This window comes from Lissotriton vulgaris, chromosome 4_1 (assembly GCF_964263255.1).
Source record: "Lissotriton vulgaris chromosome 4_1, aLisVul1.2, whole genome shotgun sequence".
NCBI lineage: Eukaryota > Metazoa > Chordata > Amphibia > Caudata > Salamandridae > Lissotriton > Lissotriton vulgaris.
The window spans coordinates 408,705,603-408,730,049 of NC_141691.1; the positions used below are offsets into that span (position 1 = coordinate 408,705,603).

Consider the following 24,447-nt stretch of genomic DNA (forward strand, 5'->3'; position numbering starts at 1 on the left):
TTCTTTGGAAACAGTCTAACTTTTGCCACAGTGGCAGATGAGTAAATTCTTATTTGCAGTATTTTGTAACTTCTGTTAGCTCACAAGATGCTTAGTGGATGCTCCATTGTCATTTATTTGTTTTTTCCAGCCCTGAGGATTCGCAATCAGCGATGAAACACGTGTCGGCTGGCTGTAATACTTAAGAAAGGACTCCATGGGACCACTCCTCTACTGGAGTTTCCTACATCCCCCAGTCACCTTGTACATTATTATTTATTGTTGTTTATAATATTACTTACTGACGTGATAACTTTTGAGTGCATTGGGTATATCTTCAATTCGTGTTTTTGGTAGTTCCCCTACCAAACATCGAGTGGTCTAAGGGCTCCCCCCTCACCCAGGTGCACCATCCATTGTTCTTCCCCATTACCAGTGTGTTCACTTCTGGTTGTGCACCCATCGTCCTTTTCTGACTCAAAGCCTGTGTTCTTTTTCCCAGTCAGTCCAGGGTAGCCACCACACACGTAGTACCTTTCTGTCTAGACTACTCCTAGACACCAGACCTATTTTTTTTTAACACTACTATGGATCATGACAAGGTAGCAGAGGAACTTTTTGAGAATCTAGCCAAGGGTATGTCCACCCAATCAGCGTCCACTAGTACCAACCCTCCTAGAACAGAGGGTCTGAAAGACAAGTTTCGGAAACTGGAGAAACTAAAGATACAAGAGAATGCGAAGTGGTGGGACGGAACAACACTGAAACAGTACCTACGACTTAAACGCATTCCCAGGGGTCTGAGAGGTCAAATTTTCCCCACATATGATGACCTCGACCTAGACCTGATGACTAAATGGGAAGAATCACTCACTAACACCTCAATGACTCTCATGACTCTTTTGATAGAGAGTGCTGATCGCAAAGTAGCCAAATTTCAGGTAGAAATAGCTATCATCGAACAAGAAATCAAGGACTTGAATTTGCCTGAGGCAACAGTCAAGAACTATACCATCTTAGATGAGATTTTACTCAAACATCAAATCCGAAATCAAGAATAGGAAGGCAAGACAGTTGAGAAGGGACAAGTTAGATTACGCACAGGGCAGGATTTTTACTTATGATAAAAAATATGATTCCCTGATCCCCAATGCTCCTAGAACAGATAATAGGAATAAGACGAGCTCTGCTCCTTCTTCCGTTTCCTCTAGCAACACCTCATTGAATTCAGTCAGCACTAATGGAGGCGAAAGTGATAACACTGACAGAACAGAACAGGGTAGTTCTGCTTTTTTACGCGAGGTTTTGCGGATCTGGAAGGGCAACAGGTTTATTCCTTCAAGAAACCAATCAGATCCAAAACCCGGCTCAGAAGAGTACAGGAGAAAACTAAGATCAGGGACCAACAAGAACTAGTCAAGACAGACACAAAGGAAGTTCAAGTCCTAAACCTCTCGTCCATGCAACTTACTCCTGATATGGTCTCATTCCTTAGCAAGGGTCTGAATTTTAACCAGTACACAACAGGGGATATATGCAAATTAAAAATAGATTTTTTTAAGTTTGTGAGAAACCTTAAACTTAAGAAACATTTTTTTGGCATGGAGAAAACCAACAGAGGGGTTAAGAATATTCCTGCACCTACTACGACTAACTCTTTGTCAATAAAAGATATACAAACTACACATCTTCTCTTGTCTTTAACTGATATGGAGGATACTCCTTTTGACATGGACAGGTTACTTTTGGAATTAGACATTGAATCGGACTATAGCATTGCCAGTGGACTCAAATCTAAATCCCGTTGGATCCCTACATTACCAGGTGGCAATGCTATAGATAATTTCCATAAACGGGTCATTGAAGATCTGGACAGACTGAATTGCCTGCAAAAAGACAGAATGTTCAAATATAAAGACAATATTTCCCATCCACATTAATGAAGAATGACACCATTACAATAAGAGAGGCAGAAAAAGGGGGGAACGTTGTAGTGAAGGACAGCGTAGACTATCAACAAGAAATCAGAAATCAACTTGCGGATGACTCATGTTATGAACGCCTTACCCATAACCCCATGGGTCCACTCACACTAGAGATTAATTCTAAACTAATGTGTTGGAAACAAGCGGGATTACTTAATGATGATGAATATCTTTATCTTAAGGTGTTTAGACCATCCTACCCCTGGCTCTACACTCTACCGAAGATACATAAGAATCTCCCATTTCCACCAGGGAGACCTATTGTGTCAGGCATGGGAGGTCCAACAGAAAGACTAGCGGAATATGTGGATCTTTTTCTTGGTCCATTGGTTAAGAATCTTCCCTCCTACATACAGGATACGAAGCACATTTTAAGTACTTTGGCAGACATTCAATGGCAACCAGACTGTATTCTGGTTACAATTGATGTGGTGTCACTTTACACCAGTATAAACATGGACCTAGGCTTACTGGCGGTCAATAAGATCTTACACAACAGACCTGCAACGTTATGGCAACACACAGACATGCTTTCAACCATGATGGAAATAGTCTTAAAGAACAATTTTTTCATGTTTGATCAGACCTGGTACCGGCAAAAGAGAGGTGTGGCCATGGGCTCCAAATTCTCACCCTCGTTTGCTAACCTCTTCATGGGCACACTCGAATCGGACTTGATTTGGAGTAGCAAAGGCGCTCAATATATCGACTCAATAATCTTTTGGGGTCGGTATATTGATGATTGCATTCTAATATGGTCTGGTACAGAGGAACTTTTACAAGAATTTTTCAAACACTTGAATAACAACACTTGGGACATAAAATTCACAATGAATTGGAGCAGAACGAACATAGAGTTTTTAGATGTTGAATTCTATGTTTCTTCCAACTGTCTACATACTAGGCTCTTCAGGAAGTCCACAGCATGTAATGCCATCTTACATGCGTCCAGCTCGCATCCACCACACCAAATCAATGCAATACCCTACGGCGAATTTCTAAGGGCAAGGAGGAATTGCAGTGAGGATTTGGAATTTAGGAGGTGTCTAGACGGCATGAAGGATAGATTTGCAGCTAGAGGTTACTCTCCCAGCATTGTACGCAAGGCAGAAAAAAGAGTAGAAAAAATCAAAAGAGCGAATACACTGCTCACCAACATGCACTCAACACAGACTACTGAAGCTGTAAGACTAATCACTGATTTTAACTCTCTTCATGGCACGCTACGTAAGAGCCTCACTAAACATTGGGGGCTCTAAAAATCAGAAAAAGCACTCCAGAATTGCATTGCAGAGAGACCACAGATCACTTTCAGAAGAGGCAACACACTCAGGACCAAATTGAGCCCTACTGTTCACCGTAGTGCTACCACTACAACATGGATGACACAACACAGTTTAGGTTTCTACACATGTGGTTTCTGCACAATGTGCAGATGGGCTAAACATGGCACCACTAGTTTTGTTGGTCCTGATGGCGTTACTCACATAATCAAAATGAATATAAATTGCACAACTAGATTTGTAGTATATTTGATTGAATGCCAATGTGGTAAAGTCTACGTGGGTAGCACCATTAGACCTCTGAAAGACAGAATTATGGAACACATTAGAGCCATTAACAAACAGGACCCTAAATACCCAGTGGCCCTACATGTTGCTGCATGTCAGAGCAACAGCGGTGACAGCTGTGTACGTTTCTTTGGCTTAGACACAGTCTCACAAGGAATTAGAGGGGGGAACCGAGAACTGAAATTACGTCGAACAGAAGCCATGTGGATCATGCGCTTACGTTCGGTACAACACAGACTCAATTATGATCAGGAAATGCAGTATTTTTGGGGGGACTAGTTTATATTCAGACAAGAAGCTAAAGTGTTTATAGCACAGTGTTTTCAGTTGCCTAACATTTATAAGGCTATCCATCAGTTTGGGTCTCTACCTGTGATCACCCTTTCAGCCTGCTGGGTTAGCCTTTGGAGCTCAGAATCCTCACTGTTGGTTACATCAAACAATTAAGATGATATTTTGATTACTACACAGGTCATTATGTGGTAACAAGATTCCCACATGGAGCTATGATTCACAGAGCATTACCTATATTAGTCAGAATTCAGAACTATGACTATTAGAATACAATAACATCATAGAAATATGGGTAATCTCAGAACTATATACAGAAAGAACATTGTAATTGATACTTTCATTGTTTATTTGTATGATTTTTTGTTTTTGCATGCGATACACAGTTATTCAAATCAACGTTAAGAGTTAGAACAGATTTGCTTCAATGTACTATTCAGTTGTAGATACTTTTGTGAATTGGCAACTGTTCCTTTTGGAGTTGACAGAGAAAAATATGGATTGTGCCTTCTAAACGCTTGTTTTTATATTGTCAAGTGTTGACATGCAATATAAGGAATCATGCATTGAAGTCACGTATGAATGGGACCTCCACTGTGTTATCACTCTTCGCGCGTTGATTCTTGATATTACCGAATACTCAGATTTCATACAATGCCCGCATTTTTTATGGTAGTATCAGATGTTATTTTTGTTCTAAAACGCTAGAAGCACACTAGAACGCATAGAGGGTAGCTTTCTCGATACACTGACACAACACTGAAGTTATTCGTGCAAATTATTTCACTGTCGGGTTTATGTGGTTTTACGCGGCCCCACACACATGGCAGCTTCGTAACACCGACTTCTCACTCTGTCGGCGCTCTAGTCCTTGAAACAATGACGCTTTGGCAACGCGTCCATTTAAACCCAGACTTCCGGGTCACGTGTGTACCAGACACACGATCGGGACGAATACGCAGCGACAACCTGAGACTTTCAGGGTAAGTGCGCCTTTTTTTCAAACCGCCGTGACTTTACATATTTTTAATCGGTCTGTCCAACATATACGATACAATTCTGTATCCACTTTTCATCTCTTTCAGTACCGGGCTTTCTCGGACGCAGTGAGTCATACCCGACTCCTTAAATACCTAACAACGCACACACTTGCAAGGTAAGAGAGCCACTAGTTCTCTTTTGAAGTTGGTACCGGTGAAATCATACACTGGTAGGCGCCAGTATAATTCGATATGCCTTGCTTCCACAGATTGAATAAGTACACAAGCCCGAACAGATAACGTTTTTACAAGTTCTGATTGATTGGATCAGGATAGAAAATATTTTCAACGGATTAGCGCCGCAAATATGGGTGAGCTTTTATTTCAATCCTAGGATGCCATGTTATTCATGCAGACAAGTTAGATATTTAGGTTTTTTTCAATTTTCACTGCTCTTTAAGGGTTATAGTTATACACTGAGGTAGCTTCTGCTTCTCTTCCTCAAATGTGTTTAGTTTTTGACGATACACAGCAGCACCTGTAGGTAATGGTCGTTGCACATATAAGTCTAATGTCATGAGTTCTGCAACGATAGTATAGATACTTAAGGCCCTTTTGCGTTCTTTTGAATGTTCTGGAAGAGTCCATAATATGTAAAGCTACACTGGAAGATTAAGTTTTTAATAGAGGTTGTTAATAGAGGTTATGTTCGACTTGGATATTAACCTGATACTAACCTGTATTCATATGGCACACTTACAGGTCGTCAGTATCTTCACTGTTATCCACTTATCCAAGGTCAAGGGCCCGGCTGGGTCGGAAGTATCACCAGCTAAGCGGTGAGCTTCATATTATTTTTGTTTTGATGTGCCCTAATTTTCCTAATTGTTGTAGTCATTCACATAGATATAATTTTTATGGATCTTTCCTCCCATTTGTGTCATTTGTCAATAGACCTCCCGGTGTAATACAGCCACAACTAGGTATGTGCAATCCTCTCAAACTGTTTGGGTTTCTTTTCAAACCCCACAAATCCGCCCTTTTCTATCACCCAGAAAAGGGTCTTTTCAACTGCGTCATCACAAACTGCACGTGGTATGTGTGAGTCGGACACATTTAATAACACTCACGATTTTGAGATCTATGGTATAGTCTCTCTTCAGAGTGACACACCATATACGGGTAATAAATATCGTGAAATGTATTTCCTCTTCAGACTCACAAGTTCACCGGTTCACCAGCACACTCTTTAGATAACGCTTTATGAGCACTTTTCGACACATATGTGTTGGGTTGCACATGACGTATTCTTTGGAAACAGTCTAACTTTTGCCACAGTGGCAGATGAGTAAATTCTTATTTGCAGTATTTTGTAACTTCTGTTAGCTCACAAGATGCTAAGTGGATGCTCCATTGTCATTTATTTGTTTTTTCCAGCCCTGAGGATTCGCAATCAGCGATGAAACACGTGTCGGCTGGCTGTTATACTTAATAAAGGACTCCATCGGACCACTCCTCCACTGGAGTTTCCTACATCCCTCTGTCACCTTGTACATTATTATTTATTGTTGTTTATAATATTACTTACTGACGTGATAACTTTTAAGTGCATTGGGTATATCTTCAAATAGTTGTTGGTATAGACCTGACACCTTCATGAAGGATGGGTTCTTTCCAGCTGACACCTGCACAGTTATCAAAGAAACACCCGAACAAACATTCAAGAAACAACACAAATGCCCCTGAAAATAACCAATGCTTGGTAGCAGCTTTTATATATTTTTATGTCCATCCATTCCAACACGTAAAAAAGTGTCCAATTTGGAGAGAGAACCTGTAAATGTTGATTTTGTGGCTTTTTAAATAATGGTATTAAGTGATAATTATCCTAGCAATTAAAATCTCATCATGTTGAATCACTATATTCCATGCAATTCTCATTGCTCACTAATTTGAATACATCATTGCTAAACATGGAACATCGTTTAAGAGCTATGCACTGCATTTAATGCAGAAGCCAGTACCGAAAAGACCGACTGTTGAGTAAAATATAACAAAAATTGCTAGGGCAGCCAATCGTAAGGTCAGGTTTTCATATGGCATGCTTTAAAGCTGTGTAAAGTATTGTGAAAATAAGCATCCTGTAGATTCCATCATTTTATAGTTTGTTTAAAGGTGTATTTATTGCACATCATTGTTTGATAAGGCACGGTACACTGGAGCATAACATTGGGTGTGAGCCTGTAAGCTGGGGGGAGGGGCACCGTGATTTCAAAAAGACCACTGTACATATTTAGGGCCTTATTTAGACTTTACAGACAGGATACTTTGTCAAGTAGTGGCAATGCCCCATCCAATGTGCTGGAAGTGCCAGGCTACAGTGCGATTGTAATAGGGTGGATGGGACATCTGTCACATTTGTACAGAGTACCCCATTCACCAAAATCCAAGCAAGGCCCTTAGTCTGTGGAGACTTTAAATTACATGTGAAGTACGATTTTGATAATAACTGGGGTTACGTCACCACTATCTGTCTTTTTTCTAGATCAAGTACTAGTCAAAGGTCCACTGCACAAATATATTTGCCAGCAAGGCCAATGGCAGCGTGCCTGTGACCACTGTGGTCAATGTGCCTTTCGAAATGGGCTCGGTGTTCTTCATCATCCAGCGGTGCTCCTCCTTCAGGTTCTGGCCCAGGAGCTCTGGCCCAATCAGTTTGCGGATGGTCTGGTAGTAATTGTCCAAATATTTAACCTGAAATTAATGAGCACAAAGTCATCCAAATGCACGAAATAGGCAGAGATAATATAGAATAGCAGGGGAATACTTCCAAATTTAGGAAAACCTTGGTAAATGTTGAAACCATTCTAATTAAGGACTTCATCACGAATACCAGTGTTATTCCGATGGCGTTCTAAATGGTAGTTTCTGGCCCTATCTAAATTACCAGTCATACATGAGCACTGTGGGTCTGCTGTTTTCCATCTGCTACTGAAAGCAGATGAAATGTCCAGGAGAAACTCTGAGGGAATGGGAATTACAGAAGGAATTGGGTGCTGTACTTCAGATCAATTCATAATCCCACATTATTCCCCACCCCTCCAATGCTTGGTATCTCGGGATCAGTAGCTCTGGAGATGGATACTGGGCTGATTTCAAGCCCTCTAGGAATCCACCCCCTTAACTTTCTTCATTTCAATTGATCACTTCATCAATATACATTCATATTTGTCACTTCATTTGAATTTATATGCCTCAATTTACTCACATGCTGGTCTGACAAAAGGCGTGTGTCAATGAGCCTCCGTTCATAGGGGACCAGAGAAATCGGCTCAAAAGTAAGGTAGGGTTTTCCTCCGAACATGTGCTGTGGATCAGAAGAATAGACATGTGATGAAATGCTGAAGCAGTGCATAAAGAAGAAAATTAGAAGTACAAGAAGCCCATTTCACAAAATGTAGGAGTGGACAGTCAGAAATGTATGATATTAGGCTTTACAGGCACCGTGGTCCTGGCATCCCTACAACTGCCCCTTGTGAGAAGATGTTCTCACACAGACAGTTCTACTATATTGAGGGAATTTTAGATGTAAGTCCAATTATATGTATAAATAATGCTTTGTGAATCACTAACATGAGTTTGCACTAACAAATAAAGGCATTCATATGTCTCAGAGAGAGGAATGCATAGTAGTTGCATCGGTACACCTCGCCCTCCCACAACTGTCACCGCCCAAATGATACACAGACAAGTAAGTTGGGAATAAGAAGTTGCAGGTTTATTTGTGATACAAATAACAGAGCGGGTTAACTGACAGGCGACCCCCCTGAGCCCCGCCACCCCTCGTGGCAGGGCGCCTGAAGTTGAGCCAATGATGTGGACACAGTGGCCCTGGCCAGGTGTCGATCCTGGGAGGCACCAGCCTCCCACAGGTGGACCTATCGTCCACCTGCCCCACCCTCCGGACAAGGGAGAGTCAACTCACACCTTGCCCATCCAGGCGGGGCGTTATTAGCAAACCCCCGGTTGTTCAGGCTTACAACCGCCCTAAGGACTAACGGGGTGCCGTTGAACCAAGTCCCCAAGAAGGGCCCCTCGGCTTATATATGACTCATCGCTGTGCATTTGCACGTGGGCTTCAGGTCCTGTTCTTGCGCCTGTCCTGCATGGGGGATCGCCCTGTAACACCTCCTGCAACCTGAAAGAAACATAAACAATATTAATAAACCCCCCTCCCCACTTCCCCCCTTTCAACGGGTGAGCGGTAGGGAGGGGAGCTGAAATTGCGGGCCTCGCGTCCGGGTCGTGGGGTGAGGGAAAGGGCCTAGGAGGGGCTAACGGGCCTAAGGCTGGTGAGGGACAGCCTTGCGACCACAATGGTGGAGGGGCAGCAGCAAAGAGGCCGCCGTGAAGGAGGAGCTCACCTAATAACCTCCCAAGGAAGGGGAGGGGTGGCCTGAACTAGCGTGACCCCGCCCCCTCCCACCCAAGGGCTGGCCTCGGTTTCCTGCGCCCTACTACGGGGTTTGCCCTCCCATGGGGTCCCTTGCAGGGACATCGGGCATCCTTCATAGTAGTTGCATCGGTACACCTCGCCCTCCCACAACTGTCACCGCCCAAATGATACACAGACAAGTAAGTTGGGAATAAGAAGTTGCAGGTTTATTTGTGATACAAATAACAGAGCGGGTTAACTGACAGGCGACCCCCCTGAGCCCCGCCACCCCTCGTGGCAGGGCGCCTGAAGTTGAGCCAATGATGCGGACACAGTGGCCCTGGCCAGGTGTCGATCCTGGGAGGCACCAGCCTCCCACCGGTGGACCTATCGTCCACCTGCCCCACCCTCCGGACAAGGGAGAGTCAACTCACACCTTGCCCATCCAGGCGGGGCATTATTAGCAAACCCCGGTTGTTCAGGCTTACAACCGCCCTAAGGACTAACGGGGTGCCATTGAACCAAGTCCCCAAGAAGGGCCCCTCGGCTTATATATGACTCATCGCTGTGCATTTGCACGTGGGCTTCAGGTCCTGTTCCTGCACCTGTCCTGCCTGGGGTTGCCTTACCACCTTTTCCACAGCCTTGGGCGTGGCACCCGCTGCGCCCAGGGCCCCCACTACCTAGCCTTAGTCCTACTCTATCTACACCCCGCTTTTTCTAGCGCTTCACCCAGGTCTAATAGGAAGATCGCCATGCCCACTTTGGATAGGTGCACCCCATCAGATTCCCGACACCCAATGGATTTGGCGTGCAGCAAGCCATGCCTAATGAAACCTACCCCTCTTTTTACGCTGAATTTCCGCATTGCTGCGTTGACTCGCCTGTGAGTGACTTCCAATGCCCCTTGTGATACTGCCCCATGCCAAATAGGTCTGGGGGGGTATTTCTGGCCAGTGTATGCTGCACTGTCCTAATTCGCCGCTCAGGGTGCTCAAGTCCTTCCTCATCCCTCTGTGCTAGGAGCCCTCATAAATTAGATATGAAAGACATCCACTAGTTCCCCTGGGTTGCAGGTATTCTTTGAATCGCGGCTCAACCGCCTACATAATGGAGAAATCCAAGATCAATGCAAACCGTTTTATTTCCTTAAACTGGCCATATTCAGGGCTTGCTTCTAAAGCAGCTATCTATTCCGAACCTATCCCGAAGCTCTCATAATGATGAGCCCTTAAGGTGTGCCCATCTCTTAACAGAAAGAAGAAAAATGATAGGCACCAGGGATGCAGAGAACGGCCAGAGAACGAGGGAGGGAGAGCAACACAAGAGCAAATAATTGATGGAAAGAGGTAAAGGGAGAAAGAAAAAGACAGGAAAATGGATAGAAAGAGAGAGTGAAAGACCTAGCGGGAGTAAAAGAAGAGAAGAGAGGAGAAAACATCTGCTGAGCATCTTTTGAATGAAGAGTTCAATCGTCTTATTTGCTTACTGCTCCACTGTGGAGTTTGGATTTTATTTCACACTCTCTCCCTTCTAAATTGTTCTAGATCTTATAAGGCAAATACACACAATCATGTAGCAACACATACTCCAGAACCTATTTGTTATGAGATCAAGGGAGAATGTACTTGCTCTAAGTACCTTAAAACCCAACTATATTAGGTAATATGGTTTTCTGTGACACAAAGATGCCTTCCTCGTTAATGGCAGGGAATTGGGTTGTATATCACCGTTGTAACTACTGGATTGTTCGAGTGTTAGAAATTGATTTGTTGGTTGACTGGGGTGGGGGTCCTGGTTAAACAGCAACTATAATCCTAGTCAGACTAAGCCACAAGCAAGCCCTAAATTAACCTGTGCACACCCCATGGTAGCTTGGCACAGAATAGTCAGACTTAACTTAGAGGCAATGTGTAGAGTATTTGTGCAACATTTCAAACAGTGAAACAGTGAAAACACCACACAAAAAGTATCCCACACCAGGTTAGAAAAATAGAGCTTAATTTAATAAATGGACAAGACCAAAACTACAAAAATCCAAAAAGTAGAACTGGAGATATTGCATTAAAAATGTATATTGAAAATAGCACCAAAAAGAACAAAGCACAATTGGGGATATCTGGTCACACCAGACCATTACAAAGTCCCTAGTTTAGGCCAAGCGTGATAAAGCACGGGCTGGCTAAAGGGACCAAGTTAATACCGCTGAACAAAGTACCTTAAATCCTGGTTGCGGAGCGTTTTGTGAAACCGTGTCAAAGATACCCGTGCAGCGAAAGTGATGTGTCAATCTCAGGATGTGATGTGTCCTGTTGTGTCATTGTTGAGGATCCCATCAATAGGGCTTGCGATGCGAAGTCTAGTGCCGGGGATGAGGCATGCAGCTTGGGATGCTTTGGCTCCAAGGAGCTGCGAGGCTGAGATGCGGAATCCGTCATCATCGTCGAGGCTGCCATTAACTAGAGATGTGAGAACCTAGGCTGTTGATGTGCTGTGCCGCGCCACCAGGTGATCCGTCGGTTCAGAGAAGTTTTTGAGTTGGTGTGGGTCTTTGTGATGGGTCCAGTCCATGCAGCAGAAGCAATATGTTGGCTCTGTTCGAGAATGTGCTGCTCAGTTGAGGCGATGCGTCGGTTCTGTTTGGCGATGTGCTGCACAGCAGAGATATGTTGGTTCCGCTAGCAAGCACATTAGGCCCACTTCCAAGGGTGCCGGACAGGGGTGGCACGACTTGGCAGGGTAGACTCACAGATGGCAAGGTCCAGGTACAGGTGTAAGATTATTGGAAACAAGGAGAGGTGTGGCGAAGTTACAGGAGTGGCTGACTACAGAGCACAAAGCTCAAGGTTTGATCCTGGCATCGGCAGCAGCTCAGCCCAGCATCATGTGGCTCTGGGCAGCAGCTCACTTAGGGCCCGATGTAGGTAAACGCGATTTTCCGATTTCAAAATACCGAGGCGGGCCGAATCGGTATTCTGAAATCGGAAAACGAGATGTAGGGGAAAAAAACCGAATGAATACCGATTCGGTCGGCATCGGTAATGAGATTCGGTACGTTCCGATTCTGCTCGGTCCGAATCGGAAAGTACCGAATCGGCCAACAACGTTTCGGAAATCACCGAATCGGCTACCACCGAATCGGATATTCCCGATTCGGCGAATACCGATTCGGTAAAAGCCGATTCGGTAAAATCCGAATCGGCAATCATAGACCCATGGCGAAAAAGCCCATAGGAATGCATTGAAAGAACCGATTCGGCTTTTACCGAATCGGATAATACCGAATCGGATTTTACCGAATCGGTATTCGCCGAATCGGTAAAAGCCGAATCGGCAATAGGCGATTCAGCCAATGAGGTGGCTCCCCCTCCCCCACCCAAACAGGGAGTGGCAACCCTGGCAGGTGCAGCTAATTAAGAAGTTTCTGGAAATATCTGGAAAGCCTGCCTGAGCCCAACACACACAGTTAGCAGCAGTGGGAGAAGGAGGTTGCAAACTGAACAGGAGAAAATGGCAGATCAGGCAGGAAGCCAGAAGTCCTCCCAAAAGAGGAAGCCCAAGTTCACCACCACCGAACTTCAGGTGCTGGTTGAGGAGGTGGTGAGGGTGCACCGCCAGCTGTTTGGCAAGCTGTCCCTCAACGTGCCAGACAGCACCAAGAGGAGAATGTGGGCCGACATCGCCCAGAAGGTCAATGCTGCTGGTGTCACCCCCAGGTCCATTGAGGAACTGAAGAAAAGGTTTTACGACCTCCGCAGCCTCACGAAGAGGAAGCTGGCTGACATTCAAAGGCAGGCTGGACTCACTGGAGGAGGCAACAACCCGGCGCCACCCCTCACCGAGCTGGAGGAAATTGTCTCCAGCACCATCGAGAGGGAGAGCATCGTAGGAATCGGGACCCTGGACAGCTCTGCGAGAGCCACAGCTACAGGTAAGAAGCATGCGCATCATGACACACCCTACCAGACACCTCCCCATTAGACACAATGCATAGGCAAACACCAGCACTGTACTGTCACCAACATACAAGAGACAAGCATCATGGTACATGTAGTCAGCAGAAGTTAGCCAAATATGTCAGTGCAGAATCACAAGACAGGAAACAGTGTGACACGGTGTAAGGAGATGCAAGGACATGTGGAATGCCATAATTGTACTGACTGTAATACATCGGCACTCAGTTTACAAATGCTTCTTTGTACCTAGGGGCACCATCAGGCGGCACAACTGTGACAGCAGAGGGAGCAGCAACGTCCAACACTGCAGTCGCAGGGCCGAGCACCAGCCAGGCTGGCCAGGAGGAGGAGGAGGATGAGGAAGGAGACACCCCAGGGCTAGGAATGGAGGGAGTCCTGGTCATTGACTTCCAAGCAGTGCACTCCCCAGTACTGGCCAGCACACCCCCCTTGCAATTTTCACCAGACAACTCCCCTACAAGGCAGACCATTCCGCCTACACCAGCTCCTGCCACAATCGTGGCCTTGCCACCTGTCCAACCAGTCCTGGGAGCAGGGGCTCAGGGACCGGCCAGCACCACACCCCCACCAGTGGCACCCCAGCCCACTCAGCAGGCCGGAAGCAGCAGTGCCCGACGCCGTGCCACCACCACCACCACTGCTGCACCAGCACGGGAGGGCAGTGTGTTCCTGGGCCTGGAGGGACAGATGGGTAAAATCCAGCGCCAACAGGCCAGATCCACCATGGCCTGCCAACGCCAGCTCCTGCAGCACAACATGCAGATGGGGGAGTTGGTGAAGGGTTTCCAGGCTGTTGTGGACAGCAACAAGGAGGTGGCAGCAGGGTTAGGCAGGCTGACCACTGCCATCACCCACTCATCTGCCAGACAGGAGGAGCATGAGGTTGCGCGCAGGAGGGATGCCCGGGTGCTCAACCGGGCCATGGCCCGCCTTGCAGCGGCGACCGCACAACTGTGCCATCGCAGCTCCAATCAAGAATCTGTGCTCAGTCAGCATACAGCTGAGCTGACTAGGGGGATGGCCAGGATTACCACGGCCATGGAGGCCATGATAATATCAAACACCGCCTCCAATCCTGCCCTGGACCTGGGTGATGCTGGAGACAGCAGCAGCCGCAGCAGCCCGGCCAGCGCTGCATCAGAGCCACGGAGGAGCACCAGGCGATCCGCTGATGCTGCTGGGCATTCGGAGGGGGCCGAGGGACACCCCAGTGGGTCTGGCAAGCGGGCCAAAAAATAGCCTGGCAAGGGGGGATGAGCAAACCAGAACCCTGGACTTTATTTGAGTTTACTATCTCCATTTTTTGATGCACATCAGTGCTGTAACTGTGGTGCATCACTATTAAAAAAAAAAATTTCCAAGCAACATTTAGCTGTCTTTGCATCTGTACTCAGTCAGAAATAGTTCTCAGTGATCTCCTCACGTCTGTATCTGCCATCACTTGGCGTACACACCCCAGCTGGCTGTGTCAGTGGCACAGCTTCGTCGTCGTCATAGTCCTCGTAGTCAGACAACTCCACCTCAGTGCCCTTCTTGACCGCAAGGTTGTGTAACATTGCACATACAGCTATGATCTTGCAGCAGGTGATGGGGGTATACTGCCTTGCACCTCCACTCTTGTGCAGGCATCTGAATCTACTTTTCCAGATGCCAAAGGTCCGTTCAACAACATTCCTGGTGCGTATGTGGGCCCGGTTATACCTCCTTTGGCTGGGTGTGGAGGGGTTGAGGTAGGGGGTGAGTATGAATGAGCGGAGGGCATATGCACTGTCGCCTGGAAGAGAAAGGGGTCACATTAGACACATGCATACATGTATTACACCTACCTACTATGTGTTATGGGGGTCTGATGATGTGGCTCACCTAGGAGGTATCCTTCTCCAAAATTGCCAGCCATCAGCCGTGCATATATGCCGCTCTGTTGGAATATATAGGAGTCATGGGTACTTCCTGGAAATTTTGCTACCAGGTCTGTGATGGTGCACTTGGCATTGCAGATCACCTGCACGTTGATGGTGTGTGTAGATTTCCGATTGCGGTATATGTATTCGGTGTCCGCTGGTGGGCAAATCGGAATATGCGTGCCATCTATGCAACCGATGATTTGGGGAAATTGTGCCATCTGGTAGAAGTCAGCTTTGGTTTGTAGCAGTTCTGCGTGGGTTGCAGGGAATGAGATGTATTGGTCCATCCTGTCTATCATGGCGTCAAGGAATATGTGGAAGAACCTTGACAGGCTGCTCTGGCTCACCCCTCCTGCTGCTGCTACTCCACTTTGATAGCTGCCAGACGCTACCAGGTGTAGGCTGCATAGCACCTGGACGTGCGCAGGGATGGCGTGTGCCCTTGGGGTGTGGTGGTCCAAGTATGGCTTAAGGTCCCTGATGAGCTCAAGTATGGTGTCAGAGTCCAGCCTGTATCTCTGTAGGATCTCAGCCTCAGTGAGCATGAACAGGGTTATCCTCTGTCTGTAGACCTGTTCATTTCTTAGCCATTCCCTCTGTCCTTCCTGCTGTAGCCGTAGCCGCCTCGCAATGACATAGAAAGCTGCCATCCTGCAAGTTGCAATGCATTTTGGGACTGTTTATATGGGTTGGAGTTGGTTACCACCTGATTGCAATCCATGGTAAATACCGAGTGAATTCTACCGATTTTGAGCCGATTTCGGTGTTTCTGTGCCTCCCTACATCTCCCCAACTGTCGGAATCGGGGAATTTCCCGATCGGAGATTCATACGAATCGGCATGTTTTCCGATTCGGCTCATGTCCGATTCGGTATTTTTTCCGATTCGGTACATGGACCGAATCGGTGATTTTCCGAATCGGTGTCACTAACGAATCGGTTCTTGGACCGAATCGGTGATTTTCCGATTCGGTGTCACTAACGATTCGGTACTTGGACCGATTCGGTGATTTTCCGATTCGGTGTCACTAACAAATCGGTTCTTGGACCGAATCGGTGATTTTCCGATTCGGTGTCACTAACGAATCGGTACATGGACCGATTCGGTCTTTGTAACCGATTCGGTGTTTTTCCGATTCGTTACATATCCGATTTTCGGTATGTACGTATCAGATTCTTTCCCATTCGGTACTCATTCCGAATCGGTTTTCTATCCGATTCGTTCTGTTTTTCGTTCCCTACATCTCGATGGCTGTTTACCGATCGGTAAGGGCCAAAAATCGGTATTTTCGGCCGATACCGATCGGTAAAGCCCTACCTACATCGGGCCCTTAATCTCCCTGGCGGCCCTGAGCACCTTGATACTCTTATGGGGGATTAGTGTCGTTACAACGCATACATTTACAACGACCTACCATTACAACGGAACTTTTACAACGCAACAACTTTTACAACGCATGTATTTACAACGCATTTTTTTACAACGCAGGTACCTTTACAACGCATACCATTACAACGTAAGTATTGGTAAATTGGTATTGGTAAATATATATTAATTTTATAATCGTAAATTAATTGAAAAAAATATAATTTAATGTAATTTAATTTAATTTTATTTTATTTAATTAATTTAATTTAAAATTAATTTTAATTTATTTTTACCCTGTACCCCTGTACCCCAAAAACCCAAAACTGACCCTGAACCCCAAAAATACCCCTTTACCCAAAAACTAAAAACTGACCCTGAACCCCAAAAATACCCCTTTACCCAAAAACTAAAAACTGACCCTGAACCCCAAAAATACCCCTTTACCCAAAAACTAAAAAGTGACCCTGAACCCCAAAAATACCCCTTTACCCAAAAACTAAAAACTGACCCTGAACCCCAAAAATACCCCTTTACCCAAAAACTAAAAAGTGACCCTGAACCCCAAAAATACCCCTTTACCCAAAAACTAAAAATTGACCCTGAACCCCAAAAATACCCCTTTACCCAAAAACTAAAAACTGACCCTGAACGCCAAAAATACCCCTTTACCCAAAAACTAAAAACTGACCCTGAACCCTAAAAATACCCCTTTACCCAAAAACTAAAAACTGAGCCTGAACCCTAAAAATACCCCTTTACCCAAAAACTAAAAACTGACCCTGAACCCCAAAAATACCCCTTTACCCAAAAACTAAAAACTGACCCTGAACCCCAAAAATACCCCTTTACCCCAAACATATAACATTTAAAAAATAATTATATACTTACCAATACTTACGTTGTAATGGTATGCGTTGTAAAGGTACCTGCGTTGTAAAAAAATGCGTTGTAAATACATGCGTTGTAAAAGTTTTTGCGTTGTAAAAGTTCCGTTGTAATGGTATGTCGTTGTAAAAGTTGCGTTGTAAGTGATGTTTCCCTCTTAGGGGTGATATGTTCATGCTTTACAAATGTGGCAATATTATTATTATTGGAAACCTCTTATGTCCCTGAGGCTTCAGAATAGGATATTTATCAAGAGGAGAGAGGGGGGGACCAAGGAGCTTATTAAGGTCCAGTGTCCGTGCTCCTAAAATTAGTATTTAACAAAAGAGGACAAAGTTCCTATGCCAGGGTGCAAAAAGTCACCCATGCATCGTGGTGCAAAAAGTCACCCATACTTTAAAAAGATAGAAGAAAAAGAAAAAGTGATTCCTAGGAATAGAAGACCCAAAACTGTGAGAGGGAAAGACACTTTGTTTCCTCTGTTGCCCTCACACACCCCGAAGAGTGTCATGCTTCATCATCGGGCGTTTGCTCCTCATAGGGCCGGCGCTGCTATTCCCTACGGGTCCCCCGAAGGGTCACTTTGTCGGAGATCTTTTTAGAGGAATGCCGGATGGTGCATGCGGGTGTGCGGGGAGTGGGTCAAAAGGAGGGTAATAAAAATTCGTGCCAGTGTTATAATTTAAAAATAATGCAAGGGTAAACATGCAGCGATAAGATTCAAAAGTATACCCTTGACAGTCAATACTGCTAGAAATTATCGACCCAAGAGGCCTATTCTGCCTAGGTGTCAATTGTCAAGGTCAACATGTTTCGCGCTTCCGTTGCCAATAAGTCGTTAGCGCTTCGTCAGGACCATCAAGTAAAAATAAAGTACACGTGAAATAGTGAGTGTAAAAATGACCCTCTTATCTCAATCAGGGCGGAGTAGAAACCTGTATACCCTTATAATGGTCGCAGCTACTCGGTGGAAGCCACTCCTGAATGATACCTAGGATATTGAAAATAAAAGAAAGACAAAGTAATAGGTCAGCATCAGTACCAACTTGATGCTGCAGCATGAATCACTTCTGTGTGTACATCAATTACACATAAACAATTGAGTAGATAGGCACACAAGACAGGTCAATCGTAACTAGGCAGAAAAAGGGGTGGGGGGGAGGGGCCCTACCCTACATAGCGTGTAGCGAGGAGAGGAGGGATTACGTGGGCCTCAACCTGGTTCGGGATGCAATATGTGCCCCATAAAACAAAACATCCTGTCATAGTTTATTTACTTAGAACAAGCGTCCAAACTTTGTCCTCCTTTGTTAAATACTAATATTAGGAGCACGGACACTGGACCTTAATAAGCTCCTTGGTCCCCCCCTCTCTCCTCTTGATAAATATATTTAGCACGGCTGTTTAGCCGAGGGACCGTTAATTCTATCCTTTTTTCTTGCTTTCTGTTAGGCACACGAGACAGGATCACATCATTAGTGGGATTTGGTTCTACAGCATGCATGGACTCAATTGCCATGGTGTTGCCGTGGTTGATTGCCTCATTTCCGTAACTGTAGATGTGCAGAATGTATCCAACAGATAACCCTTAAAGATATCAATGTTACATTATGTACCTTTATATCCCAATATTTTTAAGAAATTGCTGGTGGCCATTGGAGTGTTCGTTATTAGGTGGCAGGGCTATATCTCTTGTAGTACGAGGTGCGGTCCAGGTATGACATTAGGACAACCCTTTAATGGTAATTTATGTGGCGAGGAAGGGTATTGTACGCAAACCATTTGGTGCTGTAATTGTCAGTACTTGTTTGGACATTATTGGCGACAATACCTCTTCTTTCATCTTGTAGTGGGCCATTGCGCATGAGCGGGGGAGTAGTGTACCCGAGTAATGCTCATGCGCAATTTACTTCGGCGCTCACACATGCGTATTCAGTCGCTTTTCTCTAGGACTACCCGGAAAAGTATACTGCCTAACACCTGACCCGGTCCGTTTATTTAAACCGGCGGTTTTGCAGATGCTGATTTTCTTTCGGCAGATGCGTGGACATGGGTAGGTTGTAAGGAGGCAGCACCCGCACTCATTTGTAAGTACACCATAGATGCAATGTCTGGCACTGTGAGCACTCGGCCCAGCACTTTTGACGATTGGCTAATGTGCCTCTATGCTCCTGTTTATGTGCTTATTGTTTCCACAGCCCGGCTACTCGCGGGCGTCCATTATTCTGACCACGTAGGATCACTACACGCAGTGCTTGGTGAGCATGTTCTTTGAGTACTGGTAATTCTACAGTTTGGACGCTTGTTCGAAGTAAATAAACTATGACAGGATGTTTTGTTTTATGGGGCACATATTGCGTCCCGAACCAGGTTGAGGCCCACGTAATCCCTCCTCTCCTCGCTACACGCTATGTAGGGTAGGGCCCCTCCCCCCCCTTTTTCTGCCTAGTTACGATTGACCTGTCTTGTGTGCCTATCTAGTCAATTGTTTATGTGTAATTGATGTACACACAGAAGTGGTACATGCTGCGGCATCAAGTTGGTACTGATGCTGACCTATTACTTTGTCTTTCTTTTATTTTCAATATCCTAGGTATCATTCAGGAGTGGCTTCCACCGAGTAGCTGCGACCATTATAAGGGTATACAGGTTTCTACTCCGCCCTGATTGAGATAAGAGGGTCATTTTTACACTCACTATTTCACGTGCACTTTATTTTTACTTGATGGTCCTGACGAAGCGCTAACGACTTATTGGCAACGGAAGCGCAAAACATGTTGATCTTGACAATTGACACCTAGGCAGAATAGGCCTCTTGGGTCAATAATTTCTAGCAGTATTGACTGCCAAGAGTATACTTTTGAATCTTATCGCTGCATGTTTACCCTTGCATTATTTTTAAATTATAACACTGGCACGAATTTTTATTACCCTCCTTTTAACCCACTCCCCGCACACCTGCATGCACCATCCGGCATTCCTCTAAAAAGATCTCCGACAAAGTGACCCTTCGGGGGACCCGTAGGGAATTGCAGCACCGGCCCTACGAGGAGCAAACGCCCGATGATGAAGCATGACACTCTTCGGGGTGTGTGAGGGCAACAGAGGAAACAAAGTGTCTTTCCCTCTCACAGTTTTGGGTCTTCTATTCCTAGGAATCACTTTTTCTTTTTCTTCTATCTTTTTATAGTATGGGTGACTTTTTGCACCACGATGCATGGGTGACTTTTTGCACCCTGGCATAGGAACTTTGTCCTCTTTTGTTAAATGCTTCAGAATAGGATGCCAGACATCTTGCCCTTGGAGTCACTCTGGGTTCTGGGTTCAAGAGATGCAGGTCCAGTCCTTTTCATACAGGAAAGAGGGCAACAGGCAGCACGTAAGCACAGTAAAGCATTTGTACAGCTGAATGTAGTCCAGCAGATTGGCCGTCCTTCAGCAGCACAACAGTCCTTCTTCCTGGCAGAGTATCCACAGATCCAGAAGTGTACTGAAATGGTGGTGTCTGATGTCCTTCTTTCATACACAGTTGTGCCTTTGAAGTGGAGAGAAGCTTCTGGAGATATGCCTTTGAAGTGAGCAGATGCCCTGCCTTCCCTGATCCAGACTAACTACAGGGGTGTGAAGACAGGACAACCTATTTAGGTGTAAGTGCGCCTGGGCCCAGCTCCTCCCTCCCATCCTGCCAATGAGGGCCCTCTCAGTCACATCTAAGCTCTCATTGTGTGTAGCTGTCTAGGAGGCCAGCAAAAACCCAACTGTCAACTACACCCAGTCATGTGACCAGAGACAGGCTGCAGGCACCAAATGGCTAAGGCAACAAAATGCCATCCTTCTAAAAGTAGGATGACTAAAGACTTTCTATGAAAAGCAATTATTTTTCTTTCATTTTCCATATTTGATGATTTTGGAACCCATTATTGACACAAAGATCGTTAAAAGAGGTCTCTCTGGTTTAACACTGATTGGTGCTATTTTTGATTAGTGTCATCTTGTTTATTAATGTGTGATTTATTTTAGGATATGGAAAATGTTTATATAGGTTTGTGATTCTTTTTGTTATCACTCTCTGTTCTTAACTATTGAGCAATGTTATGTCAGGGTGATAAAATGTTATAATTGATTGACAGGTCATGTTTATTAAATAGAATGACCTTGTTTAAAAAGTAAAAAAAACAAAGAAACACAACCACCAACTGTTCTGGTTATTGATTGAACTTTCTAAAAGTGGCATTTTCAAAATTGTAATTTCAAATCTGACTTCACCATGAGTTGGAATTTTAAATTTGGATTCCAGAGACACCAAACTTGAATCAGTTATATATTCCCATTTGGAAATCACATTTATTTATTTTTTTAAACTTTATTTATTGATTTTCAAAAACAAAACATACTACTAAGACCGCCTGCATTTGCTGGCTACCGCGTCCTGAAATATATGAATTGCTCAAAGGTACTGTTAGGATGCTATCATGCAGAGTTATCATGTGTACAAGAAATATAGGTGTGACCATTAGCTTACAATATTTCAAGAACACCTTTAAGTGTTTTCAAATACAGATCTTAAAAGTGTGTTGAGGCTTACAACTGTTTGCAGTACATTTGTTTTTAAGAATTTTCGTCTAGATTGTTTTTCAGTAGGTAATCTTTCAATTGTTGCCAAATATCCTTTGGCCTAGAGTTGAGTGGTTGGAGTGTAGCATAGATGTTACTCATGGAATTGCAGACTTGTAATTCACGTCTCGACTGTTGCTTTGATTCCATTACCACAATACAAAACTATCTCCCTTTTGGATAGCAATAGCGCAATGGCTGTCTATCTCAGCACCGATTTGGGAACATTTGTTACATAACCCAGGAGGGCCATGAAGGGATCCAGAAGCAGTTCAGTGTCAATCATCCGTGAAATATGTTGGAATATTTCACCCCAATATTTGTTTATATCCAAGCAAGGTGTGCAAAGTCTGTATCTGGTGTGCTACCCTATCAGGGTCTACTTTGGTGAGTGCACTGGGGATGACGTTGCCCTATGTATGAATCAATTTAAGATGTAGTAATTTGTGGCAGTTATTAGGTGATACAAGCTCAATCTGTTCACAGCAAGAGCACCATTCCTTGTCCGATACAGTCTGACCCATATCAGCGTCCCATCTGGCCTGTGCTCCCTGATCTCTAGTAGGTTTCAGAGCTAGATGGGCTTTGTAGAGTTTAGATATCAACCTATCCCCATCTGTGACTGATATTAGTAATGTTAAGGGAGGGAAATCGTCAGGGGCAATGGGATAAGTAGGGATACACACGCTAAGGGCAGCATTTATTCGCCGCATTATGAAACGGTCCAGTAGCATGTGCAAATCTCGGGCCTTTCATGTGGGAGAGCACTTGCCCATTAGGGGAAATATCACTCATCATGAGTAGCTCAAACTTCCTCATTGTGCGTAGTACTATAAGTTCCTTTGATGGTGTTATGCATGGGTTATTGATTAATGGGATTAGTGGGGAGTATAAGGGCTCCTTCCCTAGTAGACAATCACTCTTCTGCCAAGCCCAGCTTGCAGTTGCTAATGTTTGAATATTTGCAGGATCTAGTTTAATTTCAGTGGGTAGCATAGACAATAAAGGGACGTCTTCTGCCTGATCTCCCTCTGGTATTGGGTAGGATAATCTGGCATCTGTGTGGTACCAATAAGACGCTCATTGACATTCTGCTGTTAGATAGTATAGTTGAAAGTCTAGGACCCCAAACCCGCATCTACCATAAGAAGGATAAGTGTATCCCTTTGTATCCTGGGCCTACGCACAGCCCATATGAGCCATAAGCACCGAAGGGTGTGGAAGAAAACCTTGGTGAGTGGGATGGGAATGCTTAAAAATAGATACAGGAATTTAGGTAACAATACCATCTTCAGGATGGCGATACATCCAGCCATTGAGAGCGAAAGGCCAAGCCATAGTTCAAGTTGTGTCTTACACTTATCGATGGCTGGGCCGTATTTTGAACGGATCACCTGCTCTTTGTCCCTGTGGACAGTAATGTCAAGGTATTTGGTAGACTCGCTACACCACAAGAGCGGGAACTCGCAGGGCCCCAGTGTGTTGACATTGGTGAGGGGAACAACCCTGATTTCACCCTGTTAATAAAAAACCCAGAGAATGCCCCAAATCAGAAAATGTCAAGGATAATTGGTGTGAGATTACTGGTTGGGTTCCGAATGAATAATAAAATATCATCCGCATACACAGATACGAAGAGCGGGCCAGATCGAAATCTGAGGCCACATTGTATTTAATTTTTCTTCAAGTGGAGCACCAAGGGGTCCATGGCAGTTATAAAGAGGAACGGAGACAGTAGGCAACCTTACCTTGTGCCAGTCATAACTCCAAATGTGTCTGTAAGTGTGCCACTAACCTGGAGCCGTGTTAGCGGCTCTGCGTAAACTAACATAATTAGTTCTATAAAGCTAGAGGAAAACCTAAGTATACACAGCACAGCACGGAGAAAAGGCCACGCCAAATATTCAAAGGCTTTCTCTCCACCAAGCAATGCTGATGGCCGTGGGTATGTAAAGGGAAATTCCGTTAAGGACAGTGAATACCGTGCAGATATTATACCATGTGGACCGGTGCGCGGCAAATCCGTCTGGACAGGAGAGATGATCTGTTCCATCAATAATGTTAATCAGGTAGCCAGTACTTTGGCTAAAAGTTTGTTGTCGACATTTATGAGGGATAGTGGGTGATAGGATGAACAACATTGAGGGTCTTTGTCAGGTTTTAAAAGTAGAGTAATCACTGCTTCTCAACGTATATATGGTAGTGGGCCTTTTTCGAGGCTTTCAGAGTACAAAGCTATCAGATGGGGGACAAAGATGTGTTTATATGTTTTGTAAAAAGCACCCAACAGGCTGTCAAGGCATCGGTGGCCCACGTGACTTCCTCAGCAGAAATAGATTTGCTTAAAAATTGTTGTTATGCATCAGTGAGCCACACCATTGCTACCTCTTCTTGGTAGGCCTTTATAACATCCTCTCCACCAGTAAGTCAAGTGGAATATAGTTGCTCATAATAATGT

At 44.8% G+C, this 24,447-nt stretch overlaps 1 protein-coding gene across 1 annotated transcript in view; it reads right to left on the reverse strand.

Moving 5' to 3' along the window:
* Positions 1–6,962: 6,962 nt before the first annotated feature.
* LOC147718813 (xaa-Pro aminopeptidase 2-like) overlaps positions 6,963–24,447 on the reverse strand; it is a 598,118-nt gene continuing 580,633 nt past the window's right edge. The window contains exons 21-22 of the mRNA XM_086918810.1: positions 8,075–8,173; positions 6,963–7,560 (exon numbers count right to left, since the gene is read on the reverse strand). Of these exons, the coding sequence (XP_086774936.1) occupies positions 7,360–7,560; positions 8,075–8,173 (300 nt within the window). The 3' untranslated portion in view covers positions 6,963–7,359. The remainder of the gene's footprint in view (positions 7,561–8,074; positions 8,174–24,447) is intronic.